Genomic DNA, 17633 nt, shown 5'->3' with positions numbered 1-17633 from the left:
GAGGCGTGGCGTGTGTTTTTTTTTTTGTAAAAGTAAAGAAGGTGTGGCTTTTGTGCTTTAGGAAGAGTGAAGGAGGTGTGGCCTCTGTGTTGTCAATCAATTAACATTTATTTATATAGCACTTTACAGCAACCTAAGTTCACAGCACTAAAAATGACAATAAAGTGGCAATAAAATTAGAAATAAAAAATACAAAAACAAAATAAAACATAATTATAAATAACTAAATAAATAACAAATATAAATGAAAAATGATGATAATAATAATAATTGTAAATAAAACAAAATGATAAAATTATAATAAAAAAAGTAAGGGAGGTCCGTAATTTTGTGTAACAGGCGTGGCCTGTGTGTTTCAGTCATACTCAAAGAGGCGTGGCCTGTGTGTTTTAGTAAGAGTTAAGGGGGCATATGATAGTTGATATAGGCTACTAATCTGTAAAGAAAAAAAATTCTGTACATCTTGTAAGTTATTTAAAAATATATACACTTTTCATTAGGATATATTTTATAATGGTATGAGTTTTTGTTTCAATAAATATTCGATACATAATGTCCGCAGTGGGAAATTTCCACAACAGTAGCAACAGGTATCCGAGGTGCTTATGTTACCATGGTAACGCATGAAGGAAGTGACCTCTACACTGGCGACGTTGCAAAGGGTGTTCCGAATAGTGCTTAGGGACGTTCCCTTCACCGACAGTCCCTGCACACGGAGCGGGGATTAGGGAGCACCTAGTGAAGTACACTTGGGAATGTAACGCAGCTTAAGAGTGAAGTAGGCGTGGCCTTTAAGCTTTAGTAAGAGTGATGTGGGCGTGGCCTCTGTGCTTTAGTAAGAGTAAAGTTGGTGTGGTCTCTGTGTTTTAGTAAGAGTGACGTGGGCGTGGTCTCTGTGTTTTAGCAAAGGAAAGAAGGCGTGGCCTGTGTTTCAGTTAGAATAAAAGAGGTGTGACCTCTGTGTTTCAATCAGAGCGCAGGAGGCGTGGTCAGAGCGAATGAGGCGTGGTATATACGCTTTAGTAAAAGTGAAGAAGGCGTGGCCTTTGTTTTAAGTCTAAATTTTTGTTAATGTACTTTGGGATGATCTCTCACACGCACACACATGCACATACACACAAGCACGCACACACAGGCAATATAAGTGAGCTCGGCTGAAAATGTATTACAGAAGTTTTTTTTTTATTATTATTTGTTTCAGGGCAGAAGCATTACATATTCAAATGCACTATGATATTTTTTTCTTCCTGCTGCCTTAATGCGACTCAGGTAGCCGTAATTCCTTCAGAACAGAATTGCGGCAAAACAGTAATATGCAAATACAAAAATGTACGGCTACAAGCAAAACTCTGAATCATTTAGATTTAGAGAAATACTATTGCACATAGGGGGGAAAATTAATCACACAGGAAAGTGTCTCCTTTCAGATTGCAGCGCTGTATTACCCAAAGGCATGGTATGTAAATGGAAAAATCAACATTGTACCCTGTGATAAGGTGAACAAATTAATAAAAGTATTTTCTTCCCTGTTGCCGTGCTAATGTTGGTGTGAAAAGTCAGGAGGCAGTGAGCGAGCAACTTTTTCTCAGACACATTGTTCTGTGCTTCAGGAATTGACGCTAGGTTCAAAGCTGTTTTTTTTATGCATAGTTAGGTGTGTGTGTGTGTCAATGTGTGTGTGTGTGTTGCACTGATGCATACACATAGGAATTTGTAAGTGAATGTGTGTGCGTATGCATCTTCATGTGATTAAATTGTGTTGAAGAAATGATTCATTGTAAAATCAAATGTACACAGTTCTGCGTTATAATCCAAGTTTATTGAAGTGTTTTTGTTTTCTGCCAATTCTGTCATACATGAATTTTCCATAAACAACAAAATTCCACCTTGTATTTTGTTCTTCAGTGAGTTCACACACACAAATTTTTTTTTTGGGAGCAAACTCCCTGCATTATGATTATTCAAAATTCTTTTATTTTAAGAAAGAATACCAGAGAGCACCTGATGATGGAAGGAAGGATTTTTATTCGTTAAATCAAAACCAGGAATGTTTCACAACATTAATGCGACTGTAAACAGTTAAAAATAAAAGCATATCATTAATTAACAAATTTAATTGGTTGACAAATTTGTGTGATATGGGGAATTAAACATTTCGGTTCATGCTGTTATGGGAAAGTAATCAATTTCAGAGTGGCAACAATAACTATGCTTTATGACATCCTGGTCAGGTTAATTTCCTAGAACAGCACTCCTCCCAAGTGTTTTATTTCTTATACAGGGTGTGTCTCTACACATAGAGGGAAATTGACATTTCTCTACAAACTGTCTTCCCAAACGTTTCTTACTTGCATACAAGCTATCCCAAAAGTCTGTATCTATAGGTATTTTTCTTATTATTATTTTGATTTGATTTTATACACAATATGGTTTTGAAAGTAACAGTAAATAATTGAACAGAATTGGATGTACTGTAACACCTCTGAACATATTTATTTCGAGTCATCTGTAAAGATGTGAATTCTAGGTTGAGTGCTGATTTATTACATTTTTAGCCATTTGATTTTCACCATCACACTTACGAGATACTAATAAAGAGAAAGTAAGGAGAAATCACAAGGTATAACAGTAGTGTTTGGGTCTCAGGATGGTAAGAAATGTTCAATTATATGTAGACAATTAGCCATAATATCAACTGAACACTGATCAACTGTACATCAACTGGTGACAGACCCAAGACTCACCCAAGCCCACAGGGACCAAAGCTTGGCTGATCCCACAGAAAAGCCAATGCTGGCCAGTATAGAAAGGCACTTGAACACCACAGGTGCATTAGCTCGCTACACAGGCCTCAACAGGTGACTCGGCATTCAAACCCTCCAGATCCCAATCTAATCAAACACTTATGAGATGCCCTGGACAAACAAGTCTGATCCAAAAAAGCCCCATCATTCAATCCACATCAAAGGATCCTCCGTCAACACCCTGGTGCTAGATACCAATAGAAGGTCTGCAGAGCCTTGCCCCAAGGGGCCAGATCTGCCCAGGTGCCACAAGGGAAATTACTTTGGTGGTTTTACTGTTATGGCTGATCAATAGGTATGTATGGAATCACCACCTAAATTTAACTGAGCAAAGAGCCTTTCATTGGAGAATTCCTGCAGTGATTAATATGCTCCTAGTGGCAACAAGTTATTTAACCCTAACTGATGCTGCGAGTAGTTTCACAAAGATGTTGTGATGCTGTGTGTAGCTTAAAAAACGCCAAAGATGTTACTCTGTTTCAGAAAGGTCAAACCATTGGCCTGCATCAAGCAAAGAAAACAACTTAAGGAGATTTTTAAAACTACCACATTTCATTAAAAACTGTTAGACGTGTTGTTTAAAACTGGAAGGATAGTGGTGAACCATCATCTTAAAGAAAGAAATGTGGTCAGGAAAAAAAAATAACTCAACGTGATCACTTAAAGTTTGATAAAAACAATTTGTTTAAAAAAAAACCGTCATGTTTAATAACGTCATGTTAAATAAACACTACTTCCACACATCCAATGTAAAGAGGATTTAAGGGATTGGGATTAAACTGCTGAGTAGCCTTAAGAAAAATGCTTATCAGGGAAGCTACAGTACTCTAGAAAAAAAGTTTCAATATGCTGGCGAGTATAAGGAAGCAATGGAAAATGGTCATGTGGTCTGATGAGTCCAGATTTACCCTGTTCCAGAGTGATTGCCAAATCAGGGGTAGAAGAGTTTCAGATAAAGTGATGCACCCATCATGCCTAGTCCAGGCGTAATTCAGACCATAACCACATTAATAATCTTTGGGATGTGCTCTACGTACTGTAGCGGTCCACTCTTCCAACATCAAGACAAGATCCTGGAGAGAAAGTAATGCAACTATGGACGGAGATAAATGTGTGACATGTCTTAAGCTTATCGAAGTACATATGCTATATATACAGTGATATGCTATTTTTTTAAAGAATGCCTTTGACAACGGCAAGCTTTTAAGGCTGTCACAAGGTTGCCATTTACTTTACAGGCACTGCGACAGAAACTAATTAACAGATTCAAAAAGACTGTTCTTACAAACCGACCGAGAAGTGAACATTCACAAACATCCACTGACAAATTTCTCTTCTGAATGGAGACTTTTGGGACACCTTGTGCTGCAGTTCAGTTATTTTTGGAGCTCGGCTTCTTTTTATTTTGTATTCAAATTACATTAACACGACCAGCTTTTGCCATTTTACTGAATATAAAAAAAGTATTTTTTATCTATATTTTGGATAATTTAAGTACAGTAAACATCTGATGCTTATCAGCTGACTTATCAGCTGAATTGGGGTCGAATCATATTCATATTGAGTCATATTTTTAAATATCATTGAATGTGATTTTTGTTTTCTTTAATATGGATATGTGTGCCTTTGCCGCTGTAGCAGATTTTGTATGTGTGTGCACATTAAGCTACTGTAGTGTGTGTGTGTGTGTGTGTGTGTGTGTGTGTCATTCTCATGTGAGTCATCAGCTGCAGGCACAAGGAGATGAACCGTACATGATGTGACTCTACTGCAGTTGCTACTCAACCACAATGTTGTTTTGTTAGATTTAGAGAATAATAAAAAAAATTAAGATGCTTCAGTTTTTATATTAACATTTTTAAATAACATTTGTGCTTTGAAAAAGATTCATGTAGCTTTGGCATTATTTGTAATCTATTTATAACTGATAACCTTTATGGTATAGCTGAATATAATAATAATAATAATAATAATAATAATAATAATGATACCAGAGTAGAAGACTCTGATGTCTGAAAGTGCAAGCTTCAATTCAGTTCAGTTCGAACCCAGCTGGAGTTCTGTAGCTTGATTTAAAAAAAATAAAACAATAAATAAAAATCAATAAAAAACGTCTAGTAGATTGACTACAGTTTTATTTCTACAGAGCGTGTTTAAAGAGAGACTGTACTGTGTGTGTGTTTAGGTCCCCTCGACGATGGCCTGGAAGAGGAAGAGGAGGAATGTGTGTCTGAGGGAAACGAGCTCGCCGCGAAAGAGGAGTTCTCGGCTGAGGAGAACTTCACCACGGACTTCGAGACAGAGAACCTCGGCTGCGAGGACATGGAGTACTTCTGCGCTAAAGGTCAGAGAATGAAAAAAAAAAAGTGCTGAGTCATTCTGGGAACAGTTAGCAGACTGCAAAAAGAACACTTTGGCAAGTGAAAATATCTTGAATCTACCCAAATTCATCAGGGATAAGATTATTAATCCTATTTATAGACATATTTGCATTTTTTAAGCTTCACATTTTCTTAGAATTGTAATTATGAAATGCTAATTTAAAGCATTCATTTCTACAAAAGAGGCTAAATTATCTGCCAAAAGAAAAAGAACGTTTAAAGCTTAAACATGGTACAATATGTCTAGAAATAGGCTGATAATCTGATGTTTGGTTTATTGTAATCTTATAATAAGAAATATTAGATACGTTTGACATGAATCAAGCAATTAATATTTGTTTATTGTTATTTTTCTTGGGATTTTTCCTGATTTTCTCCCTAATTTAGTCGTAACCAATTCCCAGGCGTTATTATCAGCTCGCTATAGGCTCCCAGCTGCGAGAGGCTACTGTATGTACATCATCACCCGATATATAAGCTCGTGATCTCCGGACGATAAGACTTAAGATACTTACTATGATGTCTGTTGTTGTTGAGTGACTGGTAGATGGAGAGATTTTGGTTAGCATTTACCTAAAAATGCTACAGAGGTTCAAAACGAAACATTATTATAGCAGAACGGTTATCATAAGCTGGAATTTTGTTCATTTATACGCTAAGTATTTTGTGTACATTATTAGTGACTTCAAGATCAGTCCTGTATTGTACGTACTACCTTGATTTAATTTAAATCTTTAATACTTTACTTGAGGCTTTTTCCCCCTAATTATTTAGACTTTTAGGACATCATTCATTCATTCAGCTTTTACAACACTTTCATTCTGTACTTTTAGTAAAAAAAATTTTAATCCCTAATTAATTTGTCAAGGCAAACTAAATACAATCCTTATACTGTGATAGTTTTTTGTTTTTTTAACTGTTATTAAAAAAAATTAAGTAAATAAATTCAATGGAAATTTACTACAGAATCATGTTAGGTCAAAACGCCATGACATACTTTCTGCAATCTATTAATTATAGTGACACCAGCCAATCATGGGCATCTTTGTGCACGTGTTATGTGGAAGAGGGCGGATAGCACTTTGGTCCAAGTGTGTTACGGCACCTTCAGAATCGATTAAAAAAAATGCAATTAGCTGGCTTCATGTGTCTCAGAGGAAGCTTTAGCTTTACCCACCCAGATTGGTATTTATTGTATGACAGAGCCGAATAGTGGGTGTGAATTTTCCCACTTGTGGTAAAAAAACTAACCTGTATATAAATGTTTCTGATATGGTTATATGAATTTTACTCATCACCTATTTTTAATATCACCTACCTCTAGTGAAGAGGATACCTTTACGTCTATTACTTAGTACACTGTATGTAAGTAAAGGACAACAGTCAAGGCCCCTTCTCTCCAGGGTTGGAATCATTTCTTTTCTGGCTGGTTAAGAAGGCCTTTTGGACCAAAGTCTGGGCATACACATTTCTAACAGGACCTCTGTGTCCAAGTGTGTAGCCACAGGGTTTGGTATTTGATCCCTGTATTTGAGGACAGTCAGAGAGCTGGCTAACCCTCCCATCTTACTGTAGCCAGCTTCAGCCATGAGGCTGTGTGTTTTTGGGCAATGTTGCTAAACTTTCAGCAAATGCACCAAGGCTATGCACACACATGAAAACAAAACCAGGCAACCAGTTCACTTGTTCTTTGAACTCTGTTTCAATTAGGCTTCTATTCTTTTCATTCTATTTATTTCATTTTTTTGGTCACATCACACCATTGTAGGAACTTGCTTGAAGTTACAGGGCTGTCAACCAGACAACCCCCTCCACACACATACATAAACACACACCTTTTCTCCACCCCGGGTGTACCCGACTTCACTCGCGACCCATCACCAGGAATTTGACTTTTTAATCAGCAGCTTGTGCTTTGAATCGGCTCTGGCCTTCAAAAGACGGGAGTTTTTTTAATTACTCTTCTGTCACGCTGTTTTAAAAAAAAACATTGTGCCTAGTGGGATTTTTTTTTTTCGCAGGGCATTTCTTTGAAAAACATCATCCTTTTATGTTTTACGTTAGCTATGCACACTAATAATTATTTCCTTTTGTTGTTGAAGAAAAAGAAAACAAAGCAGGTAAGTGGGGGAATGTTAATAGTGATGACATTGGCATTGTTTAATTTCAAGGTTAAATAAGGTTTATGTGTTTTTTTAAGGGTAGAAAGAGTTTAGAAATTTGGCAGGAATGTTAAATACAAAATCAATCATTTGTGCTAGGCATAAAATAAGGCTAATTAACAAATAATTAGCAAAGAAATACACTAGTGCTAACAGAGTACATGTTTTTTTGGACTTATTTTAGGGCATATTGTTCAGTAACCATAGTGAACATATGCAGTTCAACAAGGAACAAATGATACAGGCTAATGTTTTGATTGCCCAGAAATTAATATAATTTTGTATATATACATTAACAAAATAAAAAAGGACTTCTTCTATTAGAAAAAATGTTAAAACTATTACATTGTGTGTCCTTGATTAAAAAAAAAAAAAGGCATTGGAAAGTCATTGAGCAGAAGCAAAACTGATCATTCTCTCAGTAAGGGAGGGGAGATATACGCTGTTCCTCCTGTCAATTACTGTGACATTGGGCAATCCTGTGCGATCATGCATGCGAGTGAAGGCGGTAGCTCTTTCTTTAGCAGTTTGAAACTGTATGCCATGGTCTCCAATAAAGCATTTGATTACCTGCAGCTGTGATATAACACGGAAATGCTAGCTAATGGGTGAACATATTTGGCCGAAAAAACCTTCCAAACAAAAAAACTATAAAATGGCCGGGTAACTATGAATAACAAAACTGGACTCTAAATGGTTGCAGTGGACATGATTTGATTTTAACATGGCAAAAGGCCAGGCTTTATTACACAAAAAAATCTAGGGTAAGTAAGTCTATTATTCTCGCATTTGCTCTTAGTAGCAAAGACCCACATCATCACATTTTGTTTAAAACTGACTTCAGAGCGGATCACATTAGCTTTTGATAGTTCCTTTCTTTTGCACAAGAAGGTTTAGCAAAAGTCTTAAATTTTTAAATGCCTGTGCACAAACTAAAACCAACACTGGCCTTAAGTTCTGACTATCCCATTTAGGAAACGCTTAAGTAATCTTGGCCTTGTCATAGTCGGACCACGTACAGTATGTCAGATTTTCCAGTTCTTCTCCTATCTTCCCTAATTCTATAAGTCCCCGTTTTCCTATCGCAGCTCTGTAATTCTCCAAATGTCCCCTCCTTATTTAGCAAGAAGTGCACGCTCATCAGGTGTAGCCATTTTTTCCCTCTTGATCCTCTTCTCTATTAGATCTCTTTTAAAAGTCATTTAGCCCTGAGTCGAAATGGCTTAAATATACCCCACTTATGCCAGAGCGGCGAGAATTAAAAGCGAACGCAATCCCAGCGTTAAACGGTTTACGCATGTTATTCCACCCTTATATGAAGACAGAGAAGAAGGGCCCTCTTGATTAAGTGAACCCTCTCCAAAGTGACGGCGTGCTGTAATTAGTGCTGAATTGAACGTCTCCTTTCAATAGGAGCCACTCTTCCCTGGGCCTTTATCAGTCCCAGTGACTGTAGAGGAGAATAAGGTCTCCAGTGAGCAAGCTTCCGTCGAGCTCCTAACAGAGTAACTGAGAATCTGCGTAGCCCTAAAATGGGCCTGTCACGGGGCAAACCTAAACCCTCCATCAAAAGTTTCAGTCCATAATAGGTATTAAAAGCTCGAAGCGCAAAGAACGAGGCTGTCATGTTCATTAACATAGCCACGCTCTTATTAGTGGTGCAAGATCGCAAAGCCTCTTATAGTTATGGAAGGTCAAGAAACTGAATGCCTTTGGAGTTTTTTTTACGTGTAAGGTGGAAAGGGGTGGGGTTAAGGAAAACTGTTGCATCATGAAGCACTTTCTTTGGCGTTCCTTTTGGTCAGTGACGCCTTGTCATACAAGCAAATATTTAGATTAAATAATTCTAAGTGGAATATGGTCTAGTCTACTTGTTAAAAAACTTTTTTTTAAATGAGAAGTTTATAACATGACCAGGCTAAGTGAAATTCTCTCTAAAGCTCTGAAAGTGCTTATGGATCAGATTCTGTCATTAAAAAAAAGCTAATTCAAAATCGAACAGGGAAAAAGAGGAAGTAGGCTTAAGAGAAAGGAAACGCCTGCAGCAGTCGATATGGAACTGAAGATCTAAAACAGCAGTGGTGAATCAGCGTGCAGACATCTAAGATATAATGTAGGGTCAGCAGTCAGGGCGCTGTTTGTATCATAAAAGGCAGAGTTGTCCAGAATTCCCCTTAGAGCTCTAATAAACACTGTTTCCTAGTTTGGCTGCCTTTTAAGGCAAAACATTACAGGTGAATATGATGTACTTACTGTTTTACATTTATGTATTTCTAATAACAACATAACAATAACAAAATTATTTGTTGTTGTAATCATAAAAAACACTTTTGTAGATATATGCATGTTTTTTTTCTCGGTATAAAATCTAACCAGAATTACCATTTTGGGAAATTCATCTGCAGTATTGCCCTACTAAGGGATACGATCATACAGGTAAAACTGGTTACAAAGCAGGTTATCTAGACACAGATCTTTACACACATGATTTTTTTTTACACATGCGATTTATAAAGGTTTTTAAAAGAAATTGTCGTGAATATCATCATTCCTTATATATTTACACTACCAGTCAAACTTTTGGAAACACTTTCACATTCCACAGTGTTTCCTGTTTTTTATTTCTTTCTACACTGTAAAACAATACTGAAGGCATCCAAAATATGCAATAATCTTAGTTGAACAGTTAATATTGAGATGTATCTGCTACTTATGCTTTATGCATTAAGAATACTTAAGGCCTTCTTAATGGCTCTAATCTGAGGGGCTGGTTGTCAATTGGTGATAAAATCACCAAATAAAAAAACAGCGAATTACCAATTAGCCACATTAACACCATGTAACATTTACACATTGACATTGATTAGCAATTGTATACCAGTAAACTGGCGACAGCCATGGAGATCCGAGGTTCATTTATACCTGTGTGGACCAAAGACCAACCCGTCTTGTCCAATCCCACAGAAAGGCCAATGCAGCACAAATTGCTGCACATAGGGTTTGGTGTGGAAAAAAATCCCAAGGTCACTGACCCGACCTGCAAATGCAATTCGAACAAGCACTCATGAGTCGCACTGAACAAACAAGTCCAATCCACAGGGCACCCACCCTGCATCTTACAATACTCAAAGGATCTGCTGCCAACATCCTGGTGTCAGACACCACGGCACACCACAGTCTTTGTGGAGTCATGGCCAGGGGCCAAAGCTGCACCTACATCCACAGAAGCGATGTTTAGGTAAAATTTAAGATAAAACAATAGATATCAAAGGAATTAGTCTACCTATTTCTACCTGTGGTGTTATGGCATTGCTTGCACTGCCCCAAAATGTCCCAGTAATGTGTGTAAATGGATATTGTCATACTAAATTCTTAAAATTAGGAATCAACATTTCTGATCATACAAAGAGAAAGACTGTGGAGAGCCTATTTCTGAGTGGCCACTTTAAACTATCTGGAGGGTGTTTCGGCTTCAGTGGAGCCACCGCATAGTCATGTACCATGAAATGGTCGAGGGGCTCCAGTCAATGGCTTCACAAGTAATGCTATTGAAACAGCATAGTTTGGTGTGAAATGAAGTCTCTGCCACTGAATAGATCGAGCTGAGCACAGGGATGTGAATAAACATGAGATGGAGAGCAGGGACCTATCGAGACAGCCATACAGAGACACCAGAAATAGAGCGAAAATGGAAAAAAGGGACCCCAATACTCCATAGACATGACCTTGCCTTTTCTTTCATGATTAACGAAGCGCTCTTCAAACAAGGGTCTGCCTGGCAATGGTCGATTCCATGTTTATGGACGGCGAAAAGTGCAAGAAGGCACCAAGTTGCTCATCGGAATTTACACTCCCTTGTCATGTCCACGTCTTTAATTTTGAGGCAGTGTTTTATTTCCTGGATGTCATCCCTTTTATGGTAACTGTGAAATTTCACCTTCCTTCTACAGATGAGTGGAAGACCACAAACGTCAGACAGATTTCTTATCTGTCCAGAGTTTCACAGAGTATAGCTGGCTTTAAAGGAATGGCACACAACATATGATTGCTTCATGGCCCAAAACTCTGTGGATAGAAATATGTTAATGTGAAGGTCGAGCCTGATAACAAGCTTTGTAGGCAAAAAGACTTGGCTGCTTGAGTTAATTTAAAGTAGGTAGGAAGAAGGGGTCACTCAGGGGATAATGCCAAACACTGGTCCAATGGTCCTCAAAGTGGACTTCCAGAACCCTCATGGTTCTGTGAAATATATCTAGGGGTTGGTGGAAATCACAATTCACTGTTAGTAGTGTGGGGAGTGTGTTATTCCATAATCGCTCATTAGTTTGCGTAAATCAATCGCTATACAAGTGGAAGACCCCTAGCGACTGGTGGGAATTTAATATGACTAAATTGGGGAGAAAAATCCCCACAGTAACCTTCAATTCATTCACAAATATTGACAAAATTTACATGACACAGCTGTCAAAGAAAAAGTACAGTACATCTCTATTGTAGGCCAACTAGTATTCAGCATTGTACGCATACTTACACATATCATGATTTTCATGTTAAGATTTTCCTTTTTTGGTGGGTTCATTTTTCCTAAAACCAAAGTACATTGAAATCCTGGAGCGATCTTTTTCCCAGGAAAATTGTCACACAGGTCACCGTGAGATGCATTGGCTGCCATTAAACATGTTATTTGACATTTTTTATAATAAATTGCTTAAAATGCACAGGAAATCAACCGATTATCGGCCATAATCCATGATAACCCCATCAATAGGCATCATCATCATCATCGTCATTATCATCCTCAGGTAATAATATTACTGTAGTTATTAGCAAATTTTACTGGCCACTTGCCATGAATTTGTTTTATTAGGAAAACCTTTAGGACAAGGAATGTTCCTGGAGACAAAAATGCCGGTATATATATAAATAGTTGTGTTATGGAAAAAAAATCAATTATGTGCAGGTTTAGGGATTAATTTTATTTAAATTTTTTAGGTTAAAGTGGTCCCTGAATGCAAACGTTTATGTTAGTCAACACAAAGCTGTAAAGAAACACTTACTTGTAAACTATATGAACTAATATTAGGTTTTAGACAAACCAGAGCTGAGGGTCTAGTGGGGAAAAGTTCCAGCATGGTACAGTACAAAAGGTTTGTATAACACCATGACTCTTTTATTTGACAGATTTTTTAAAAAGGTAATTCTATCAAACACAAGCGATATGGTTAGACATTTTTCAATTTCACACAAAAATAAGTTGGAAGAAAATGCATGCCCTTTGGTATAACTGTACCCCTACTCCTAGCCTTTTGATATTATTCTTAAAAAGCATGTATCAAAAAGTGTAAGTGTCCAAGAGGTCTGCCAAATGCCTAAATGTAAAATGTAAATGAAAACTTGTCATTTTATCCATTTTGCCAGAATTTGTCCAACCATTGCTTTTTTGCTTAATGAGGAAAGAAAAATGAAATAATTCTCCTTGTTTCTGCTACTTCTGCGCTAATTAAGATTATGCCTCCCAGACTGTATCCCTTTAGCGACTTTTTTCCTGAAGAAGACGTTAAAAAAATAGATAAGAATGTAGATTTGTGTGAAATTCGGTGTGCCAAGCCATCACGTGAAGCTGGAGAAGAAAATTAATTATTAATATTATTTAAGTATGCCAGTGTAAATGAGACAGATCTCCACACTCCCAGGCTGCATCTAATGCGAAGAACTCGAGCAGGCCGAAGCTCAGAGCCCAACAGGACTGGCAGAGTCTGTAATGACGGTGAATTTATAGCTCTCAGAGGAAACAGAAGCAAGATCTTTCACTAATCGCTTCTCTCCACCAGGGTGTTTTGTGAGATTTTGCAGGATTTTAGAGCCTCACTTGCTTTTTTTTTTTTTTTTTTTTTTATCCGTTGATGGCATTTGAAATTTGTTTGGGATGAGTTCAGCAAAAGATTTGTGTACCATGAGACATCAGTGAAAGGAAATGTGAAATGCGAGTTGAAGGACATTCTGGCTTGATTTGATTTCCAGGATTGTAAAGGATTGTTGTTTCTATTTAGGGTCAGTATTGTTAGAATAGAAAAACTTCAAGTATTGATACATCTGATAATTGAAACTGTCAATATTCAATTGCGATCCTCCACTTTTTTCATTCTTCGTAAAAGGAAGCTCTCTCCTCTCAACATCTGTCTGTCTCAGTTTGTTCCGGATTAGGAGGCTCAGATCTCCTTAAAATCTGCGGATTGACGTTTTCAAGGGCTGCGCCGGTGGAGGCAGTGCTAAGAGGCACGTGGGAGGTGAGGGGGGAGGGGGGGGCCGCCAATATGACTTTGTTTCTACCTTGCTGGAGGAGGCGTTTGTGTAAATCGCCTGTAAGCTTATTGACCTGTGTAACATTATGCTGGGGAGAATGTCCGTTTCGCATGGACAAGCACACACAATCTTGACATTCTCAGTCTTCTATTGTTTGGCCTGCTTTAATCATACATTACTACTGCAGGCAAACAGCACTCATCTTTTCGCAAATGGAATTCTAGCTGAAATTAGGACTTTTATCTGTATAGCGCATCAAACAGTACCACTTTTCCTCTAAGCTCTTTGTGGTATTCCATGAATTCTGAAGTTGACTTAATGCCATCAATTCTTCTTAGCATTCTGTGTTTAGCAGGCTATTATACTGTATTAGCACATCTGGAACGTAGTCTCATGCCAACTCCTCCTATATTCTAGGAAACCCTCATCAAGCCTGGCGACATTGTTCTCTCAGAGGTTGCCGTTCGGCGATTGTGTTTAAAATGCATTGCAAACAGCGCGAGATAGAAGCCAGAAAATCCTTAATCACTGCTTAATTAAGGAATCATCTTGTAGCTTCATTTCCTGAGCGGTAATTAAACAGTCGCAATACGTTTCGTTACAGGGCTTACATGTTCGCCCCAGATCAAGGTAGTGCTTTTAATGTTATCTCCCTGGCTTCCTCTGTCTCTCGCTTGCTCTCTTTTTCTCCCCCTCTTCCCTCTGACTACTTAGTGGAGGAACTGTTGATACTTGCCTTTGTTATCCTCATCATTATACATGAGGAGTATGCGAAGGAGGGACTCTGGGCCTGACAGTACAAATAGTTACAGAGAGTAATAGGGAAGGAATGGAAAGAGAAAAAAAAGAGAATGAAGCTATGACCTGAGTGGAAGCTTGCATAAGAGAAATCCAGGTCACGCTGACCTCATGTTCAGTAACTAGGACATCTCTGCACACTTCTCGTGCCTGGCAGTCCAGAGCCAGCCAGAAAGACGCGATCCTTTTTGGCCGGGTTTACCCGCCGCCTTTGAAGTGAGCCGAGGCTTAACTGGCTTACAGCCAGCATGGCGAGGGACTTTCGATCTGTAGATTAACCCGTCCGAACGGGCTCATATTTTAACGCTGAGCACCACCGGGGCCGTTCCAGAGCGTTAGAAAGGTCACTTCCACATCCTGTGCCATTCTGTGCTCCACAGCGAGAGACAGGAAACGTGTCAGGCTAGCGTGAAAGAGATCTTCATTACGAAACGGCGCTGTTAAAGGAGATGAGCAGGGTTTCTTATCAGCAGTGACAGTCGATCTGGTTTCCTTCTGCTGTAAATCTTATCAGTTGTTGTTATACAGAAAATCTCGGCTGGAGACGCGTCTGCTTCCAGTGGAGGTTTTTGTCCGTGGATGATCACATAATCATGCAGTTTATATGTAAAGATACAAAAACAGTATAGTTATAAGCAAATCAAAGCAATTAAGTATGTTTTTTTAAACAATTGGCAGGAGGTAACCAAATAGTAAAGCATTGATTAAAAAAAGACTTCTCCTTCTTACATTTAATGTACGTTTTATTTTTAGTGATTGTTCAGATTATTAGAATTCTTCCTTTCTAAGGGAATGTTGTAGTCTGAACATTTCTTTGTAATCAATATTAATGTAATTGTAATGAGTTTTTCGATTAAAACTACATCATGAGCTAAGCATCTTTCATGCATATTTTTTTCCCTACTGTAAAAAAATGACATAATTTCAAGCTCTGACTTCGCAGTACTCGAGGCAAGTCGAATGCAGCAACAAATTCACAGAAGCCCTTTAAATACTTGGCGACTTTCATTAAGAAGTCATTAATACCTGTTTTTGTTTTATTACTTTCAAATACTTCTTATTCCATGTTATAAGGGAACTCGAGCCAACCTCAGCTAACCTCAAATTTGTTAAGCATGTTTAATAAAAAGTCTGACAGACCAAACATGACGGTAAATAATTGTAACTTCTTGGATTCTTGTATATCTGATTGCTTCTCCTTTTATGGGATTTCATCTGTAGCTTTTCCGAACACTTGTAAACAACACAAGACTAAGTACCGGAAAGCTTCCCCCTAATCAGTGGCCTAAGGTTGACTGATGTAGAGTCATTTTAAAGATATGAAGGATGATGCTAGAAGTCGATGTGCCCCCACTTAGAACGGGACCGTAGCCAGAAAAGGCATGTGGGGGAGGTTCTGCTTTCAGCTACAGCATATGGCTGGAGAGATACAGAAAGAAGAAAAAAAGAGAAAAGAAAAAAAATCAGCTATATATCTCATCTTTACTTATCACTGCATTTTTCTTTTCTGGAAGAGAGAGTTGCTAAGGAGGAAAATTGCTCAGTCTATTTTTGTCCTGTTATGTTATATGCCACAGTAGCTATAAACAGCAATGACACTGGAGACTCCTTCCATGAAATAAACCAGTCAATATGTACAGAAAATAAGTCAGCATATGAACAAATGCATGTTTCGAGAAGGGTATACAGTATTTAACACAATTATTATTATGATAAATAAATGGTAACTTGTTTGAATGAGCATGGTACAGTAATAACAGTGAACCTAAATCTGTGATTTGAATTACAGACACAGTTGCCATCATGGAAATGCCATTATAAATGTCTTTCTTATTTAACACTACAAACAAGTTTGCATTGTTATTAAAGCCGAAAATGAAATGATAATTTTGTTTGCCCTTTTTACATTAAGGACACAGGTAAGGATCATTTAGCGTCATGCTCACTGGAGCTTTACTTTATCATTGATAACACACAGTAATATACGTCTTTTTGTACAGCGCCGTGTACATGCAGGAAATTTGCCGTGTGATTATGTCCAGCTGAAATGTCCCGGTATCAAAAGTAAGGAAACTCTATGCTGTGGAACTTGGGGCACAAAGCTTGGTACACCCTGGATGGTGTGCTAATCTGTGACAGCATACACAAGCACACACACAAGAACATGCAAACGTCACAAAGGAAAACGTTCTGATTGAGCTTTTTGACCGTTTAGTGAAACAGCATAGAAGAGAAGAGCAAAAAGAGAGAGAGAGAGAGACAACGGAAATGTTTAACTTGCCAGATATACAATGGCATTTCCAGGCTGTGCAAGAGATTTCAAAGAACCGGTTCCACTGCTGGTCGCCCTTGGAGTAGAAGGCCAAGAGACAGCGAGAAGACAAGACAGACTAGGAATTTAATGGCATCATTTAAGAACTTCGACAAAAAATCCCGCCGCAGTAACAGAAACGTGATATTAACTTTGCGAGTGTTGAAAACGTTGGTCAACTTTACAAAATGTAAAATGTAACAAAAATTAATTATTCAATTTATTTTGCTACTTTTGCTAATAATGTATAACATACTAACTGAAAAAGATTAATGAGGTTTTGACCTTTTTACCTTCATAAACTGTTCGCTGCGTTTGATGCTTAACAATAAATCTAAGTGGCATTCTCTAGCTTAGTAACAGGCTGCTCAACACCTTCATGCTGACACACACACACACACACACACACAGACAGATCAAACGGTAATAAAGCCTTTTCTCCCCACACCTCCTGTATCCTCCTTAACCAGTGGGGTTTCCTATCTCCTGCTTTCTCCTGGGAGCGCCATTCGGTCAAACAGCCTCTAAACTTATTCACTAGAGTCGATGGAGATGTCCAAACCTCTCCTGTGAGAACAATAGACTATTTTAACACATCCACGTAGATCCCTCAGATATTTTTTGGAATGCTTCAGTCTGCAGTGACACAATCAACTGAATTCATTATTTACTGTATATAAGAATTATTATGTACTGTATTATGAACTTGTTGATCATGCGTACAGTAGCTTTTTTTTCTTGTCTTTTAATTGTAATTAATCACTGAGGCTTTTTTTTTCATCCGTTTTTAGTTATCCATACTGTTGCGGAACATCTGGGAAACACTTACAGCAGCTATAAACATCCCCTCATTGTCTCCTTAACAGCTCCTTTT

At 38.0% G+C, this 17633-nt stretch overlaps 1 protein-coding gene across 1 annotated transcript in view; it reads left to right on the top strand.

The window, feature by feature from the left end:
- The window catches only part of zfpm2a (zinc finger protein, FOG family member 2a), a 160727-nt gene that overhangs the window by 46040 nt on the left and 97054 nt on the right, over positions 1–17633 (top strand). Inside the window, exon 2 of the mRNA XM_053488358.1 lies at positions 4990–5148. Coding sequence (XP_053344333.1) covers positions 4990–5148 — 159 coding nt within the window. The remainder of the gene's footprint in view (positions 1–4989; positions 5149–17633) is intronic.

Source organism: Clarias gariepinus, chromosome 26 (assembly GCF_024256425.1).
Source record: "Clarias gariepinus isolate MV-2021 ecotype Netherlands chromosome 26, CGAR_prim_01v2, whole genome shotgun sequence".
Classification (NCBI taxonomy): Eukaryota; Metazoa; Chordata; class Actinopteri; order Siluriformes; family Clariidae; genus Clarias; species Clarias gariepinus.
Note: the sequence above shows the minus strand (reverse complement) of the source record. Positions and strands in the feature narration are given on the sequence as shown.